This window comes from Papio anubis, chromosome 2, assembly GCF_008728515.1.
Source record: "Papio anubis isolate 15944 chromosome 2, Panubis1.0, whole genome shotgun sequence".
Taxonomy (NCBI): domain Eukaryota; kingdom Metazoa; phylum Chordata; class Mammalia; order Primates; family Cercopithecidae; genus Papio; species Papio anubis.
The window spans coordinates 141,012,596-141,032,485 of NC_044977.1; the positions used below are offsets into that span (position 1 = coordinate 141,012,596).

Below are 19,890 nucleotides of genomic sequence, written 5' to 3' on the forward strand. Positions count from 1 at the left end.
GAGCCATGAACCAAGGAATGTGGGCAGGGCCTTTAGAAACTGGTAAGGACTAGGAAACAGATTCTTCTCTAGCGTTGCTAGAAGGAAAGCTGCCCTGCTGACATCTTGATTTTAGCTCATTAAAACCCATTTCAAACTTCTGACTTCTAGAACTGTAAGATCATAAATCTGTAGTGTTTAAGCTATTAAATTTATGGTAATTTGTTACAGCAGCAATATGAATCTAGTAAAACCTGTATGATAGATTTTAAGTACCTGACATGAAATATTGAGCTAGAAGCCTGCTTAGGGATTCTTTGTTGTGGGCAGGAGACACTGAATGGGATTACACAGATATAGAGGATCCATTTAAGAAATGACCCTTTCAGCAAAAAGAGGCAAACCCCTCCCTCCCTGTCTTCCATCTCAACCCAAATCTGGGAGAGTCTGACTCCATAGGAAGAACCCCCTCCCAACCCACATCTGGAAGAAATTCTTAAACGTAGCCATGGTTGAGATCAGAGGATCAGAGCTGAAGCTATACACAGGCTTTCCCAGTCAAAGACTAAGGGCTGAGCTGGAATAATCAAGGCCCTACACAGAAGTGGACTCTGCAACACAGGTGGGCTTGGCATGAGGGCTAAACATTACCTTAGCCACACTGGGGAAGGGCTGATGCCATTTCCTGAGTGAGGGGAACTTGATGGTATATATATATTCCTCTCAAGGAGCATCCCTAGACGGGGTCGCACATTGTGATCAGCACCCCATCCAGAACTTTACCAAACCCACCTCACTATCAAAATGCATCAATCTTGTGTCTCGCTCCATTTGGCAGAGATCTCAAGCTAGAGGTCTGAGGGCTACCGATGAGCAGCAATCTTTTGTTATGGGTTGAATTGTGTCCCCCCAAAATGATATGTTGACATTCTAACCCCCTCCCCTGGAACTTGTGAATATGGATCTTATGAAAATAAGGTCTTTTAGATGTAATCAAGTTGAGATGAGGCCATACTCAATTAGGTTGGGCCCTAATCCAGTGACTGGTATCTTTATAAGAAAAGGAAAAATTTGAACACAGACACACAGGAAGAACACCATGTGATAATGGAAGCTGAGACCAGAGTGATGCTTCTCCAAGCCAAGGAACGCCGGCAACCACCAGAAACCAGGAAGATGCAAGGAAGGATTCTCCCCGCGGGCCTTCAGAGAGAGCATGGCCCTACTCTTACACCTTGGTTTCAGACTTCTAGCTTCCCAAACTGTGAGAGAATACATTCCTATTATTTTAAACCATCCGATTTTCTGTAACCTTTTATAGCAACCCCAGGAAACAAATACACCTGTCATATGAGATCTGCAGCATTAGCCCACAGTGTTGCTTTTTACAAATTTGAATCAGTGAATGTCAGAAATATTCAGGAAATTCCATATAAAAACCTAGATTTTTGACTTTTATCAAAAAATCAGAAAATCTGGCAACACAGGGCCTATATTCTTGCATGTCTTCAATTAGCTGACATAAGAGGCAGCTACCCTCATTAGACAAGTTTTGATAGACTGAATGATGTCCACATCCTAATCCCAGAAACATATTAATACAGTAGTCCATCTTTATTCTTGGTTTTGCTTTCTGCTGGTTCCATTACCCTGGTCACCCATGGTCCAAAAATGTTAAATAGAATATTCCGGAAATAAGTAATTCATACATTTTAAATTACATGCTATTCTGAGCAGTATGATGGAATATCTCGCCATCTCACTCCATCCCACCCAGGACATGAATAATCCCTTTGTCCAGTGGACCCACATTGTAGACGCTCCATACCCGTTAGTCACTCAGTGGCCTTCCCTGTTATCAGACAGTCATATTGTGGTATTGTAATGCCTGTGTTCAAGTAACCCTTATTTTACTTAACAGTGGCACCCAAACACAAGAATAGTGCTCCCAGTACATTGCTATAAATGTTCTACACTATTATTATTGTTGTCAATCTATTACTGTGTCTAATGTAAAACTTTTTCATAGGTATGTATATATAGGAAAAAACATCATATATACAGGATTTAGTACTATGCATAGTTTCAGGCATCTACTGGATAATGGAACTTATCCCCCATGGATAAGGGAGACTACTGTATGTTACCTAACTGACTGAAGGGATTTGCAGATGATCAAGTTAAAGACCTTGGGGCGGGGGGCGGGGAGGGGGACATTATCCTGGATTATCCAGATGGGCCCAATTAATCAAAAGGGTCTTTTTAAGGGAAAGGGGGAGGCAAGAGAGTCAGAGAGATGTGACCAGGGAAGCAGAGGGAGGAGGGTTATGTGATGTGGGGCCACTAGCCAAGGAATGAGGATGGCTTCTAGAAGCTGGAAAAGGAAAGGAAACAGAATCACCCCAAAAACTTCCAGAAGGAACACAGGTTTGTGAGCACTTTGATTTTAGCACAGTGAGACTCATGTTGGACTTTTAACCTCCAGAACTGTGAGATAATAAATTTGTGTTGTTTTAAGCCTGTGACACTTTGTTACAGCAGCAATAGGAAATCTATACATAAAAGCATCCATTTGCATCAGGCCCCACCCCGCCCCATTTCTCTCACTCATTTCAGTACCTATCTGGCTCCTATGGCACTGGAATTTATTCTGCTACCTGAGGGCCCTGGCCCCTGTCAGGTCACACATAGCAAAATGGATAAATTAATCCATAAAGGGAAAAGCATATGCATTTTAGCAAAGTCTTCCTAAAGAAGACTTTAAAGATGTTTTAACTCTGCACCTAGAAATCCAGCCAGGGAAGCTACTCTACTTGTCAGCAAGTAGAGTGTTGATGTCGAGCTAAATAAAGCCAACTGATGAGAGGCCCTGAATGTTTATTAAATAGTTTAGATTCGATCCTAGAGATTGCAAGGCACCTTCAGAAAATTCTAAGCAGAAAAGAAACCTGTCCAAGAAAAGACAGGGGAGAAGTGCATTAGAGAGGGACATATATTAATTTTGCTGTGGATCTAGCATATTCCAAGAACCAAGGAAGGTTCAAATAATTAATTACTTCATTTAACTTTTGCAATAAACCTGGAGAAAGGTTCTTTTTATCTGTGATTGTGGATTAGATTGAAACTCAAAGAAGTTAGTAAGTAGGAGTTAGAAAGCAGGAGAACCAAGGTGTGTAACTCCAAAGCAAGTTCTACAAAGCCTCTCTGTTCCCCCTCAGTTTAATGGTGCAATGAGAAGGACATGAGGAGAGAAGAGGCTGGATAAGGAGACAGCAGCCAAGGGCAGCAAAGAGCAGCAGTGAAGTGGGCTAGAAAGGATATACTACACTTTGGCCAAGGTTTGAAGAGAATCACATAGTAGAAGTGCAGGACAAAAAGATAAGGTGAGGGCCAAGAGAATGACAGTGCCATTGACAGGCATGAAGCAGGGAAAGAGAATAAATTTGAGAGGAGGAAGACTTAGGGAGGCAGAGGCGCTCAATCCTTTCGGCAGCCAGGGGGAAGGAAATTCTGTCAGCCTGTAAATCCTTGAAGTCATACCCACAAATATACGTGTCTGTGTTGCTTTTAGACCAACATACTTTTCTTTTGTTTTCCAAACAGTTCAGAGGGGAAGGAAGCCATGGTGTCATCCTGTTTCTGTACAGCCTGATCTTCTCCAGAACATTTGAAAGGTAAATTCTACAGATGTTTGCACAGGTATTTTCTATAGGATTGGGATCACATAAACAATGTAATCTTGGGTTGAAAAATTTCCATATTGGAAACATGAATGCAATGTTTTTTTCTAGTAGATTCGCTTTTGTTGACATGTCCTTTCCTATAGTTGGTTTGGCCATCTTATTGGGCAGGTGGATGTCATCAGTCAAGTTTGAATCTGTTCTTATAGTACCCTAGTAGGTTCCTCCTTCTTGTGGCTGTAAATATTGGTGGACAACACCAAAGCTTGTTTGTACAAGTTTCATAAATAAATATATTTCATTATTTAGATCCACAGTAAGGTATATCCTCAAATATGTATTTTGTCTCTATGATCTGCAAAGTTCTGTTCTTGGCACCGTGGAAGGCACAAAGAAGAGAAGATATATCACTGCCCTCCTGCAGAGTCCAGGCTGGGAAAGACTGGGGTGTACACAGAGATGCTGGGCAAGTCCCAGGAGGTACCTGATGTGCCAAATGAGATGTAAAAAGAATGAGTCTCTGTGGGCTCCAGAGGAGAAAGGGCCCTCTGCTGACAGGGTGGTCAGGGAAGGCTTCAGGAAAGAAATGGACTTTCTTCTGAACCTTGAAAGAAAGGTAACTTCTGGAGAGTCAGAAATAGAGGACTCTCAGGAGGGAAGAATTACAAGTCCTGCAGCAGTGGTCCTGAAGCTTGTCTTTTATATACCACCATCACATTTTTATGGTGTATGTTATCATTCGCTTAATATTAAAAAAAAAATACACATTTAAATATCAACCTCTTCCTAAATGTTAATGTCCTTTAAATCATGTACCAGGCTAAAGGTAAATGTATTAAAATAAATACATCATTATTAAAATTCTAAAATGTTCAAGTCTATACCACCTAAAATCATACCACCCTTTGAGAAGCATTATCTTGAGTTGTATCTCATGCCACGATGGTACTCACCATGCTTGACCCAAGTCTTTAAGTCTCATTCACAGAAGGACATAATCTCCAGTTCCATGAATAGATTTGTTCAAGAACACATACAGTTCACATACTAGTACGCAGCAACTCTCCACTAAGTGACAGCAGGAGCCACATTCCACCGTGACCTTATATTGTCAAGAGTGAGACCATGGCCCCTGACATAACAGTGGAAGCTGCCCTTCTGCAGCCAAGAAATGGCCACAGTGGTGTTTTCCATTTGGACAATCTGTTGATATCTGCCTTGAACCAGCACCCTCTGGTGTGGTCATGTGTCACCACCCTGAGCCAAGTGCATTCCTTGTCACATAGAACAAAGAGCTTCTCTACTGAGCCCAGCATCCACCCAGAGCACACACACAGGGATTCTAACATTTGAGATATCTGCACCTTCTCTCTTACCACTTATTACTCACTTCCCCCAACTGCATCCACCTCTGCAACCCCAGTCCTAGAGGCTTTCCCTGTGAGAGATGGAAAAGTGCAAGTGAGAAACAGTGACTAGGAGAGCCCGTGTTACTGCTGCTTTGTGTTTTGGGGGAAAAGAAGCTACAGGCTCCCGGTGCAATCATTGTCTCTGACTGGATGCCAATGGCTTCTCCCATTCTTCAGGCTTCAAATGGACCTAGATGTCACCACTACTCAGCTGCTACAACCAAATGCTGGAGGCTTCCTGTGCAGGCAGGTGAGCTGGAAGACTCTGCCTTTCTATTGTAGAATCTGAATTAGTTGAATGCCACATGCAGAGTTTGAAAAAGAAAAAAAGAAAAACAATCTGAATTAGTCTTGTTTTCTAATTAAATATATTCTCTCCTTAAGTAAAGAGCAATCCAGTTATCTTTGAAAGAGTATGAAGACACTACCCTGGGTTGCGTCAAAATCTACCATCCAATTTTCATAACAGTCCTCCCTAGTTTATCTCCGAGAGTCCTTCATCTCTGAGATCCTAGCAACAGCAGAAAATATCTTGACAAGACCCACCAGGAATCCCTAATAACTGAAAAAAAAGTGCTATAAAAACATCTTAGCTTCATGCTTCTTAAATCACAACCATGGAAAACAACATTTAAAAGATCTATGAAGGGAGGAAGGGTATTAAGATGAGAGTGGGGTACAGAGGGAGTCATGGGGTAAGGTTTAAGAAAAAAAGCTAATAAATGATTGTTTTAACTCTACCAAATATTTAGGACATATTTTTCCTGAAACATGTATCATGTAATTTCATTCTTTTCACTAAAATAGTAATTTTTAATGATTTTTAAGAGAAAATATTAAGTCATTGTTTCATTGCTACCTAAAACGTAAATATCTGTAAAATATGCTCTCTAGGCAGTTCTGAACATGATCTTAACTGGAAGAGCAAGTCCCAATGTCTTCAATGGCTGTGAGAAAGGAAGGTCTCAGGAAACACTACATGGAGTCTTGACCCGCAGTGACGTCGGCTATTTGCGGTGGGGTAAGGACGCCTTGGAAGACGACAGACTCTCACAGGCAAGTGTGTTCCAGGCCTCAACCACACAACCAGAACGTCAATATTTTAACCATTTAGAAGTCTGTCTATTCAGGCAATTCAAACCTGAGCCTACTTTCTCCCTGACTGTCTGCCTGTGTACCTCCCTCCCACCACATACAGACATTCAGGGAAATTTCCACAGATGGAAATATCCCAGTCTACTTGCTTCATATTTTATTTTACATATTTTTATGTATATAAAAAAGGTAATAAAATACATACATTTTAAAACAATATTTGAAATATACAGATACCCCATTTAATGAGGTTAACATATATATATATGTGTGTGTATATATATATGTTTATATACACACATAGATAAAGGAAAAGTCCTCTGTCATCCCCATGCAGCTACACACTCCCTTCGCAGAAATAAATACTGTTAGCAGTTGATGGGTGTCCTCCCAATCCTTCATTTATGCAAATGAATGCACACAGCCTACATATTGCTCAAAGCTTAAAAAAAAAAAACACTGGAAAAAAAAGGGGGCCCCCACATTTGAAGCTCCTGTCAAAAAGCTTTCCAGCTCAGGGGATTTATAACTTCTGACAACCAAAAAGTAAAATGTCCTGTTGAAAAGCACAACCAGGGAATTAAGTAAGATGTGATTCTGCGAAAACAAACAGAAGAGTGACAAAGCAAATATACCCACCCAAAACCACAAATCAAAGCTGCTTCTGTGATATTTCACAAAAATTTCATCCTAAAACCCAGGGAAGATGAGGCAGATTCTGTAACAACACTTGTCTGGAATGACCTTGAAACCAGTTCGGATGTCATTCAATTTGATGGAGGATGTAAACCCCCACAAGCCTCCCAACCACCTCTCCCAAATGCCAGCAGCAAACAAGGCCTCGCTGCTCAGCATCTGTCCTGTCCTCCAGCTCTCCTGCTTCCCGCTCAAAATACCTTTCATGTATATAAGGCTTCATCTGTCCCTCTTTCTACTATTGTCTCCAGCTACTATGTTATTCATGAAATCAGCATCTTGCAACACATACATATCATATGTCTGATGCCATCAAAAAAATAGTGTCTGACTATAGCAGAATTGGCATATTTTGTGTACAAGTGTGCTTTAAAAATCTGTGTATTATTCCTTGAGTTTGTATTCTTTGTTCATCATAGAAAAATGTGAAGTGATAGACAAGGTGAAAGTAAAAGAAGTAAAACAAATTTTGTTACCCAGGGATCAATCTTTTCAGGAACGTTTTTCAGAAATACTTTTTTTCTTTTTCATATCAATGTGTCTTTTTTTTTTTAAATAGAGACAGGGGTCTCACTGTGTTGCCCAGGCTGGTCTTGAACTCCTGCGTTTAAGCGATTCTCCTGCCTCAGCCTCCCAAATTGGTGGGATTACAGGTGTGAGGCACTGTGCCCGGCCACATCAATGTGTCTTATTCTACTCTTCTGAAACCTGCTTTTCTCATTTAACACAAATATCTCATTTAATAACAAATATGAGTATATGACCCTCTATTTTTGAGACAGAGGTTGCTCTGTCACCCAGGCTGGAGAGCAGTGGTGCCATTTCAGCTCACTGCAACCTCCGCCTCCCGGGTTCAAGCGATTCTCCTGCCTCAGCCTCACAAGGAGCTGGGATTACAGATGCACACCACCATAGCCAGCTAAGTTTTGTATTTTTAGTAGAGACAGGATTTTCGCCATTTTGGCTAGGCTGGTCTCAAACTCCTGACCTCAAGTTATCCACCCACCTTGGCCTCCCAAAGTGCTGGGATTACAGGCATGAGCCACTACCTGACCTCTCATTATATTTAGAGGCTGCAAAGAGTTCTATTGTGTGGATGCGAAAGACTATACTTTGAATACACCCTGGACAGAGAATTGATTATTGCTGTAAAGCTCCTAATCACTTTTTTCAGATAATTTGGGACTTCATCTTAAAATCTGACTCATATAACGAAGAGTAAAACTAAGCCAGAAATAGAGGATTTATAGATTTCATTTTACATATTTTTCTTTTCTTTCAACCACGTATGGTCACTTGGTGTCCATAGTCTAACATTCTGTAACTATAAGGACCCAGTAATATGCCAAGACTTGGTTTGAAAATGGGGTGATATGCTGGAAACAAGTCCAAGTGGTGGTGACACAAAAATGCAATAATGATTTTAGTGTTTTGTCTATTATTACAAAAGCTCTTTCATAAGATTATTTCACTAGATCCTCACTATAAACTAGAAAGATTTAAAATAGCATTTCTCATATTTCAGTCATTTGAGTAGGTAATTCAGAAGGTTTTTCATGTCTCTGTGCTACCCCTGCTATTATTTGCTTAATGTTTTTCTTTCAATCAACTCATTTAAAATGTGGTTCTAACCTTTTCTGCAGCAGTAATAGAAGCCATGGGCTTGATGTGCTGATTTAAAAAAAAATGTGCTGATTAATTAAACCATATTTAATTAAACATTTGGTTTTTGTGCCATCCACTTCTTCTCCTACACAAGTCTGCTTGTGTAGAAGTATCCTTGTGCCATTCACTTTCGTGCCACATGCCACCAATGAGCATACGCGCACCCATACACACACACACACACACACACACACACACACACACACACGGGAACCTGGCATAAAAGTGAGGAAGTTCCTGTAGCATGTGCAAAATAACCCTGGCCTGGAAATCAGCAGGCTTGGCTGGAGGCCTTGCCATGCCATTCACAGGTGTGTGACTTGCACCAGTTTTACCCTCTGTGAGCCTCTTTCCTCACCTACAACACAGGTGCATTCACTCCACAAGCACCTGCCCTGCAACCTGATCAGATCAAGGACTGATGTGAAGAGCAGAGGAAATCATGGATGTTGAAGCTCACTGGAAGGCCAGAATATTCTATAGACATATAAGACTTTATAATAGAAGATAACAAGGCATAATGTTATAGTGTTTTATTCAGCTATGTTCATTCAGCACAGCTAAATGCTAATTGAATACTAATTGTGAGGCTCTGTGTCCAGATACAAAGATGAGCCATACTTGACCATGCATACACTGATGGCTACAGGAAGGATACAGGCAATAAATGCTAGAGAGCAGTGATGTCAACCCTGATTGCACATTGAAGTCACCTGGAGATCTTTTACAACTATCAATGCCCGGGTCATCCCCCAGAATATTATCAGCTTTATAAGCATGTGTAGTCAAACAGGGCCCCACACTTGGAAGGCCCCACACTTTGTTTAATGCTCTAGTGTCTGGTGTCACTGTCTTGAAATTGTCAATGTTTGAACGAGGGCCCCCACATTCTCATTTTGCACTGGGCCCCACAAATTACATAGCCAACACTACCCAAAGACTGCTTCATTTGGTCTAGGAAGCATCTGGGCAACTGGAGTTTTGAAAGCCCATAGATGATTCTAAAGCGCAACCAGGATTAGAAACCTCTGTTGCAAAGCAGGGCTTCTCAACCTCTGCAGTACTGAAATTTTGACGTGGTTAATTGTTTGTTGTGGAGGGCTGTCCTGTCCACTGCAGGCTATTGAGCAGCATTCCTGGCCTCTGCCCACTAGATACCAGCAGCACTGGCCCCAGTGTGGCAATAAAAATGTCTCCAGACATTTCAAAATGCCCCCCCCGGGGAGCAAAATTGACCCTAGTTGAGAACCTCTGCTTTAGAGGAAGGAGAAAAAAATCTCTTTAGGCTTAGCTGATTAAATCCATGGTGTGCAGAATTGGCCAACTAGCTATTTCAACTGAACTTACAAGAAAGAGTATATCTTCTTTCAATCAGTATTAGAAAGGTCGACAGCTTTCGGTTCCTTTTTAACATTTGCAAGGCTTTGGAAACAAGTTGCAGGCTTTATCTTAAATTAAAATTAAACAGGTGTTTGTGAAATAGCTACTAAGTTGTTGTGAGAAAAGGGACTATATCAGAGAATATGCCATCACAGAGAGTCAAGAATTCACAGGGATCCAGCACTGCTGTTTTTTCTGGATCACATTTCTTTCTACACAAGTCTGCTCAGACCAATAGAACTGCTAAATCATGCTCTAAAGAAAATTACCTGCAAAGCCTAAAATATCCACCAATGATAAAGTGGATTTTTGCCGGGAACTTACAGTCAGTCAAGAGGCCACAGCGTAAGGTAAAAAAAGAAGGGCTTTCCTGCTGGGAAGAGGGCAAAACATACCAGACCACAGGACCGCCACCCAAATGCCTGCTCACAAATTGGAAGTAGGGCAAAGGATGGAAACTGCCCAGGCTAGCTTTAAAATCTACATAGAAATTAGATCTGTAATGCTTCCATCTTTTTGAAAAGTGACTAATGTGGCTTTTCATCCTTCTTTCTTGGACTCGGTGTTCTCTCCCCAGAGAGATACCTGTGAATCCTGCCCTCAGTGAAAATTGCCTGAAATTGTACACTAATGGTTTGAAACCCTGAGGATGTTTATTATGTTGTCTCTGTCATGCGCTTGAAGTTTGGTTTGAAAAAAAAAAGGTATTAAAGAGCGAATACAGGCTGGCAGTTAGTTTTCTTACTTGAACTCCTGGCATGTATGAATATGTTAGAAACATGCATATCAAGATGATTTTACCTGCAGATGCTTTTTATATCAGCTCATTATACAGGAAATATGTATGAAGTATATTTATAGTCAAGTTTATTTATACGTATATACTTAAGTATATTTATATTCAAGTAGATATGAAGCTTATTTATTCATTGTGCTAATAGCTTGTTTATAACCTTGTGCATATAGCACCTATTGTGTGCCTGGCCCTTTAGGGGTCATTTCATTTATTTATTGAATCCCCACTTCCACTCCAAGTTGTGATCAGTATTACTTTAAGCTGAAGGTCTATTGCTTGGTCATTCATTTTAGAGATAAGAAAGGCCAGGTTGAGGAATGGGGACTTACCCAAAGCTAGCAGCTAGGCAAGTGTCAGAGCCAGGGATATGAACCGAGTTCTATCTACATTCAATGATCACATTCTGTCCACTGGACCATGCTGCCTGCCATTATCATCTCTGCTTATTTTCTGATAAAAAGGTAAATATAGAAATGTCAGATCTTGGAATTATACTCTATCATCAGTACTTTTATCATCTATTATATCTATATATAGATATATTATATGGTTTATAATATCTGTTATAGGTATACTCATGTTGGTAACATTTAAATGGTAGCAAATCACAGCATGACAGTTGCGCTCAACAAGCTGGAACTCAATCCACTGACTTCTAGGTTAGAGTGGTTGTGAGTTTGTGTTGATGGTGAACTGCCCCCACTTTACCTCCTGGTTTGGCACATCTCACTCGTCAGGTGTATGGAAATCCTCAACCCTAGGAGACCAAGCCCAGTGGGTGCTCAGAGACATACTAACCAGAAGACCATTTGACTGCATTATCCCCAGAAGTCTAATATTTCACAACATCCTAGCATAGAACTGAAACACAGTGCAGAACAGAAGTTTATTCAAGAAAGAACATGATGTGCTTCTGGGACAGTGCTCTAAGTATGACTGGACTGAAGACCCCTGCAGCCACTACCTTTCCCTTCTGATTCTGTAGGAGACCCGTGAAAATGCCAACTAGGTATATAAGTGCTTTGTGGATATTTAGTAGCTCCTGCCTATGGTAGGTGCAACAAATCTGAACGTTATTTTTATGTACTGATAATAAAAACCTAATATCAGAAAGATTTCTTAGTTCAGAAGAAAACCAACGTGCTGCCTGACAGGTAGATTCTCCTGTCAAGGTGAAACCCATCCTGTAATGCTGCCTCCGTCTTCCCTAAGTCAATCTCTTATTACTCTGTGATAAAATTGCAGAGATTGCAAAAACATGTGTCTTTCAGTCCCAATGTCACAGCCCAGTGGGTGAGACATTTAAAAAAAAGATGGTATTCTCATTAGATGACATGACAAGCCCCCCAGAGCCCACCAGAGTGATGGTTCCTGCAGAACACAGCCAGCTACCATAAGATGAGGCACTATTTTGAAGCCTCCCTGTCACTTTTCTATTTGAAGGTACAGATTTGAGTGTGAGGTTCCAATACCTAAGTGAGAACATAAAGCAGTTTGAGTCTAACACCATCTGGAAAGCCTTGGGAGGTTCACATTATCTTCACACCTGCCACTGAGAAGAAAAATCCACTCTGATTTTTCAGGGACTGAAGCCATTTAGGTCTTGCCAGAATTACTCCTACGGCAGCCCTGGCAGCACGCACCACTATCCCAGTCATACCTTCTTCCCCCTTTACTTTTTCCCTTTAGAGAGTCTGATAGGAAGAAATCCAACCATAGAAGTACCCAGTGAAGCGGTACGCACTGCACTCTGCCACTAAGTCACTGAGATAGCGCCCTGCAAACATGAACTAATTTGTCTTTACAACATACCTGCAAACTCAGTGAGAGAAGTTACATCAAGTCTGTATTCCAGGTGGCAGAGATGAGAGCCAGACCATTAACAGTTATGCACAGGAATTGTCACCAGGAATCAGCGAAGAAAGCACAACGTTTCAAACACCTTTCTCCTGTTCAGATTACCAGCCTGGGGCCTTGGGACTTGCAATATCATGCTCATTATGCAAAGGCATGTTCTAAACCCCATTGTTCTAGACGGCATTCAAAAAAAGAATTACATGGACTCAATTCTTGCACTCTGATATGTAGAATTTGTCCATCCTCCTTGCTGTCCTTGTAATTTTACATTGGTTTAAATGATATATGTTATGAAAAGCTTGATTGCTGCATTAATGCTGAAAATACTGGGCTTATTACACAATGAGTGAACTTAAGGAGAAAGGTATTTTATTTATAGCACCACTGTATCACAATTTAATTTCCTTTTTACCATGGCAACATGAAGCAACATGCACAAATTCAGCATTGATGGAATCTCACCAATAAAACATATTTAGAATCCTGCTTTTGGGGAGTAGCTGGTAAACTGTTTTTATCCAAAAGCAATACAAATGCTTAAAGCGAAAAATGCCAGTCAAACTGCTTATATGGTGTGCCAAGAAGAAAGGGGGATGTAATGTCTGTCTGGATTCAGTTGGAAGGTGCTTTGTTTTGTTTTTTGCAGAACTCACTTTAAACCAGATGTGTTCTCAACTGTAATCTTAAGGCTTGCCTCTTAATACTCAAAGTGCAGCAACAGTCATGCATGACATTTCCCGTTTCATCAGAATCTCTCAGGGCAAGCGAGGTTCTGCTTGCTCACTGTGAGAGCTCTGTAAGGTCACTTTGTGGGGTTGAAGGTGGTTGCATTTTGACTACTTCATTTTCTTCCTACTAGAACAAAATCTTGAGTAGCTTTGAGCTCAGGAAAGAAAACTGTTGTACTGCTGCATAAAATAACAGTAGTGTGTCAGTCAGCACCCAGCAGAGTATGTTTATCTGAGTGCCAGGTGAATTTCATCTACATTACAAATATTCTGTGAAACAATATCATTTATGTGTATATTCTATTACACCTACCCAGACTAATTTATAGGTAGTATCATTAGATTCAAACTGACCAGAATGTCCACTTGAAGTTCCATTGGAAGTACCTTTTGCTACAAACAGCTCTCAATCTCCTAGTTTCATTCAAGTTTTTCAACCTTGATAATTCCATAACTTCCTGTATAACATATTTTGATTACATATAAGCTTAATACAGAAGGGTCCCATAGCAAGAAGGCCTAAGAAAGAAAGTGCTTATTTTATAACTAATGAATAGTTACAAAGTTATTTGGAAATTGGTGGTGGATATCTGGAACTAAAACATATGCTACAGCTTCAATGGCACATCTTCACTGTTTTATTTCTGATGTAGCCGGTGGGCAGACTCGCCCCGTGTTTGGTATGTGAAATGCCCACAATATATTCAGCCCGGAGGAGCTAACTCCAGCAAATCCTGTACCCACTATGCAGATGAGTAAATCCTGCACCTATTATGAACATGTCCTGACTGGGTGCTAGGTTTCCACCCTTTTGTAAGCTACCAGCCGAGGTCATTTCTTTTCAGCACAGCAATGTACATTTTCTGTGGTAGCTAAAAGTGAAACACTTACAGACAAAAGCATCTCTGATTCACCCACTCACCCACAGCTGAAGAATTTAAACTCAAGGAAACAAAGACATTTGAATAGAATTATTGAGAAATCAAAATGTCAAGTTATTAGCCTTTAATACTTGGGTTGATAAAGCACGTGATAATTTTTCAAAGCTGGATTTCCACAAAACAGAATTTGTTCCTGAACAAACAGTACAACTCTGAGGACTGAGAAGAAAAGAAACAGAATGGCAACACTGGTGCCTTCAGTTACAGAAAGAAAGGCCAAGCTAAGGGGCCCAGGAATTCTCCTTGGCGTCACATGGAAATCATGGGTTTATCCATGTCACTCATGTTTATCTCTTTAGGTTGAAATAACTTTTAACAAATTTTAAAAATTGTTTCAATAAATTTTGATGGAAAGCTTTTAAAAATATGTGCTTCCCTGCCTGTGTAAACAAACTGATGGTTATCACTGATAGAAACGCACTAGAAGTGTGCAAGACCGCTGCCCTTTTACTACATCCCCTTCCCCGCTCCTACCCCGCAGGGCTGGTTTTTGCAAATCTCATTCACTAGCTGTAAGAATTCAAGGCCAGGCCAGGTACAGTAATTCCAATATTTGGGAGGCCAAGGCAGGTAGATTGCTTGTGTCCAGGAGTTTGAGACCAGCCTGGGCAACATGGCAAGATGCTATCTCTACAAAAAATACAAAAATTTGTCAGGCATGATGGTGTCCACCTGTAGTCCCAGGGGCTGAGGTGGGAGGATCACTTGAGCCCAGGAGGTCAAGGCTGCAGTAAGCCAAGATCATATCACTGCATTATACCCTAGGTGACAAAGCAAGATCCTGTCTTAAAAAAAAAAAAAAAAAAAAAACAACAACAAAAATCAAGGCTAAATTGATTGACAGGTACTTAGAAAAAAACAGATAACAAGCTGCTGTCTAGGAACATCTTCACAATTGATCTACATGTTAACCTGTAGATATATGTGTATATGTGTGATATGTGTATGTTTCCTCATATTCCAGAAGCTATTTGATATATCTTCAATATCCTTTTTTCTATATTCTAAATAGTTGATGTTGCCAGAAGTCTTACCACCACCTGCTGAATGAATTATTGCCTTATCTTGGGAATGGCAGCAGACATGCTAGTCTCTAGAATAAGAGAATTAGAGTTCTCTCATTCTACCACTACATTCCTATTTTAGTTTATCTATTTATTCTTTACCTCGCCTCAAAACCAAACTGAAGTTGTTTCACCTCCTCTATGAGGTCACCAAAAAAAATTTTAATATAATCCATTAAGATAAAAATGGCAGCATCACTATACCAGATCATTCATAAATGCAAATTTATTCATGACGAAGCCTTCGTTTGAAATCTTACTCTATGTACAGTGCCTTGCACAGCGACAAGTGCAACAAGAAACCTCAGAGCTCCTTTTTGGTCACGATCGGGTATTGGCATGTGTCACAATGTTTCAAAATCTATATGTTTATCTGCATTCCCCTTCCTCCTTCCAGGTGGGCAGCATGCTGAAGACTCCCAAATTACCTATTTGGCTGTGCAACATCAATGGAAATTACAGCATCCTTTTTTGCACAAACAGGCAGCTCTTATCAGACTGGAAAATGGAGCGTCTCTTTGATCTGTACTTTTACAGTGGCCGGTCCTCACAGAAAAAGCTTGTGCATCTTACAATAGGTGAGCATTTCAGACTCCAAGTGTTGTGGACTTTAATGTGCTCAAAGAGATGCGGCTGCCGATGTTTCACAACTGTGTGGATATTCATGCTAGCTCTGCAGGAAAGTGCTTAGGCTCAGGTTCTGAAATGAAGCTCACACATGAATCCCATGGCCCTAAACCCAAGCATTGCAATGTGGGAATTCTAAACTTGCTTTACCTAGGAGAAGGAGGGTTAGAAATAGCACAGAGGAACCCACAACTTTTAGGTAAGAGAAAAACAAAAGGTATGGAGCCAAATTTCCAAAAACCATTCTCCAGGGCCTTTGACCTTGGAGCATGAGGTATTTAATACCTGAGGAAATAATTGGGAAAACCCAGGGGAGAATTGGCTGATGCTATCTCACGACCAAACATCAGATAATCATCCAGTGACATAAGTAACCAAACTGATAGTACATTTCTGTTGAAATGAGCGCAAAAGGCATTTTTGAGGTCCTACTGTGTGCCAGGCACGGGGCTAGACACTGGGAAAACAATGATGAATATGGCACAGGTCTGCATGGTGGCTCCTCTGTAGTCACACAGACTGGTTTCTTTTATTCCAAAAAGTTCCACAAACCTTTAGAGAGGTTCCAATCCAACCGGAGAAGCAGACAACCAAATAGGTCATTTCAGTGACAAACTCCTGAGGCGAAAAGACTAACCTTAAAATGTCTTTAAACATTGACCTCTGGACGAGGTATTAACACTAGACAAACTGGGAGTTTGTATCCATAGCCTTAGCTGCATTTATGAAGCATTACTGTATCTGACTTTGCACCACAAGCCTGGTGTTGAATAATCTTCCATTATTACGTGTGGAAAAGCATCTAGTGACTATTTTATCTGTGCAGTTCCTAATTCTCTTTCTTTAATTATGAGAAATACATATTAACCCATTTAATTTAGTATAACATTGACAATATGTTCCTTAAAATATATTGTTGTTTCTACCTCAACTTCCTTCTTTGCATAAAGCAACATTTTTCATTAGCTCACAAGAATCATCTGCTTTCTGTCCTGGGCATTGTGTTGAAAACCTCACAGGCATTAACCCATAACATTCCCATAGCCACATGAGGTAAGTACTAGGATTTCTATTTTTATGAAGTGGAAATTATGTTGCCCAACAAGTAACTACTAATTGAATAAATGAAGTTTAGCAATAGATGCTAAGTACCTTCTTAAATGTCACCTGGCTAATATGAGATAAACTCAAGCCCCAAACCCAGTTCTTGCCTACCCCACTAGAATGCCTTGCCCTCCATCCAAAAATGCAAATGTATTCTGAGAAGCATTGAGAAGTGGGGTCGGTTGGTTGGTTGGAGATGGAGTCTCACTCTGTCGCCCAGGCTGGAGTGCAGTGGTGCAATCTGGCTCACTGCAACTTCCACCTCCCGGGTTCAAGTGATTCTTGTGCTTCAGCCTCCCAAGTAGCTAGGATTACAGGCACCTGCCACCACACCCAGCTAATATTTTGTATTTTTAGTAGCGACAGAGTTTCACCATGCTGGCCAGGCTGGTCTTGAACTCCTGACCTCAGATGATCCACCCACCTCGGCCTCCCAAAGTGCTGGGACCACAGGTGTGAGCCACCATGCCTGGCCTCTTTTTTCTTTTCTTTTTTCTGACAATATTTAGTAATCTATACCTGGTTCTAGGTGTCACATCATGGTTCCAGAAGGTATATTACCCAGCTTATCAACAGTTTTGCACAACAACCCAGGTTACCACTGACTCATTCGGTCTGGGGCATTTCAACACACCACCTGTTTGAATCCCCCTCTGCTTAACCAGTTGTAGGAGCACAGCTTGCTGAGCTTGCTGAGCCTGACTCCTGCCCAACCACCCTTCTGTCCTTCTTTAGTGGCTTCCTCTGGAATGGTGTTCATAGGCTTGGGTCTAAATGCTGGCTGTTCCTTCTTCAGATACTCACTCCCATCATTGGGAAAGAGACCAACAGGAAGAGAAACATGGACCAAGACGGCAGTTTTCACCAGTGGAGATGGCAATCAGAACCAAGTGGAGCGAGGCCACCATCAACTGGAATGGGACCATTCCTTTTTTCTAAAGGGAAAACTAGGCCATGCAATGAAGTCTGAAGTGTCAGAACTGCTGGGATGCAAAAGCCTAATGTGGGGGGAGACCATTCATTTCTATATTTCTCATTTATGAGCCCCACAAAAAAAAATACCATTAGCAGTTTTTTCATTTTTAAAGTATCTGGTAAATCCCTAGCTGTGAGCGTTGTAGGAGAAATACAGGCCCCTACACCAGGGCCTACATGGTGGCGCCTCTGTAGTCACAGAGACTGGTTCCTTTCTTTCATTCAAAAGAGAAAATGAAGCCTCTCTCTTGAATGTTTTTCCAAAGTTGTCTTTTCTTGGTATAATTCTCCATGAGGATTATGGAAGCAGGCTGCTAGCTTTCATTTGGGGATGAAGTCATTGGTAATGAATCATCGGATTTTTAGTTATGGCAAGAACTCAAGCCTTCTCAAGGACTTCCTGGTATGGACAGCATTCCTTTCCAAGGCTACAGTTCATATGCCCACATGAGCAAGTTCTTGTCATTAAAATAGTAAATGGGCTTCTTGGGGTTTGAAGCAGGGGCTATTCCTGGTAGACTGGCAGCTATAGCAGTTGACATGTGGGTTTCAGTAGCCACAAGGAGACATTCTTTTTATTAGCAGTATGTTTGTTCCTTTTCTTCAGCACTGGATATAAATACACAAATAGACAAACTGAGAAAAATTCTGATTTCTACATAAAATTATATATAAAAATAAAATCTCTTGTGTTATTATTCAAAGGGGAAAACAATTCTTTTTAGAATATACTCTTTCCCTGTCCTGTTAAATGCCTATGTTCTTTCTGAAGAGATACACAGAGAAAACACATATTCCCTCTAAAAGAAGTACACGAGAATAATATAGACACCGCCACCCACCCCACTAATCTGCCACCTCACAGATGTAGGGCTCTGTATTCACAATCCAAAGGTTAGTTTCCAAAGAACAATCTTTGTGCATTCATTCAAATTAATTGATTAAATGCATTTGCATTTGGCTCAAAGAATAATGTTTTAACTTAAGGACCAGGTAGAAAATGAAACTTCAAGGTGAATAATAAATTATGTCAGAAAAGAAAGGCGATTTGGCTTGGATTGCAGATTATAATATCTTTATCATTGGTGTCTTCATTGGGGATTTTAAATACACCAGACAAGTAAGTGGATCCCTACAGACTCTGGTCTTATGTGGTCTTAATCTTACTTACATTGCGCTTTTCCTGCGGTGTGGGCCTGTTTTTTGTTTTATGGACACTACATTGTTTCTTACTGAATGTCTCTTTTGGAGTTGACTGTTAGAGCCGGATTAAAAAACGTACCAAGTGCATTAGTAAGGAACCGCTCAGCTGCAAGTACGAGATCTCACTAAAAGTCGCAAACAATAAAGATATTCCTTTTAACAAGAACTGTCTAGCTAGGGGATCCATGACTCAGATCAATCATGGTTCATCCTCCGAGTCTGAGCACAGGGCACTTGATATTAGAACAAAATCAGGGTTTTGTAGAAGGAAGAAAAGCAGGATGACTGTTGGGTAGTGTATTGGTTCTTACAAAAGCCATTTTTTAAATTGACCTCCTTCTTGTATCCATTTTATGTTCCTTCCCTTATTCCTCCTTTGAATTTTTAATTTGTTTATAATTTATGTTAGTTTGCCATATTTTATATGGTGCTATAATTTGGGTTAAATTATTCCTGGAACAAATCTATAAATAAGTAAAATAATGGAGGAAAGATTAAGTACCTATGTTTTAGATGTAAAAGTATAATTTTGATATATAAACTATTAATTACTTTGTATGTCAATGTTCAGTGAAAATAACTTTTTATTTTATCTTATAAAGAGGGTACCCAGTAATACTTGATTTTTTTCTTCAGAGTGGAGACATGTTATTTAAAAATAACTAGAAGTTTCTCAGAGCCATTAGTTCAT

General features: G+C 40.4%; 1 protein-coding gene across 1 annotated transcript in view; it reads left to right on the forward strand.

Moving 5' to 3' along the window:
- MINDY4B (MINDY family member 4B) overlaps window positions 1–18,623 on the forward strand; it is a 36,694-nt gene extending 18,071 nt beyond the window's left edge. Inside the window, exons 8-12 of the mRNA XM_031663678.1 lie at window positions 3,583–3,653; window positions 5,246–5,318; window positions 5,963–6,124; window positions 15,688–15,868; window positions 17,818–18,623. Of these exons, the coding sequence (XP_031519538.1) occupies window positions 3,583–3,653; window positions 5,246–5,318; window positions 5,963–6,124; window positions 15,688–15,868; window positions 17,818–17,960 (630 nt within the window). The 3' untranslated portion in view covers window positions 17,961–18,623. The remainder of the gene's footprint in view (window positions 1–3,582; window positions 3,654–5,245; window positions 5,319–5,962; window positions 6,125–15,687; window positions 15,869–17,817) is intronic.
- Window positions 18,624–19,890: the final 1,267 nt, after the last annotated feature.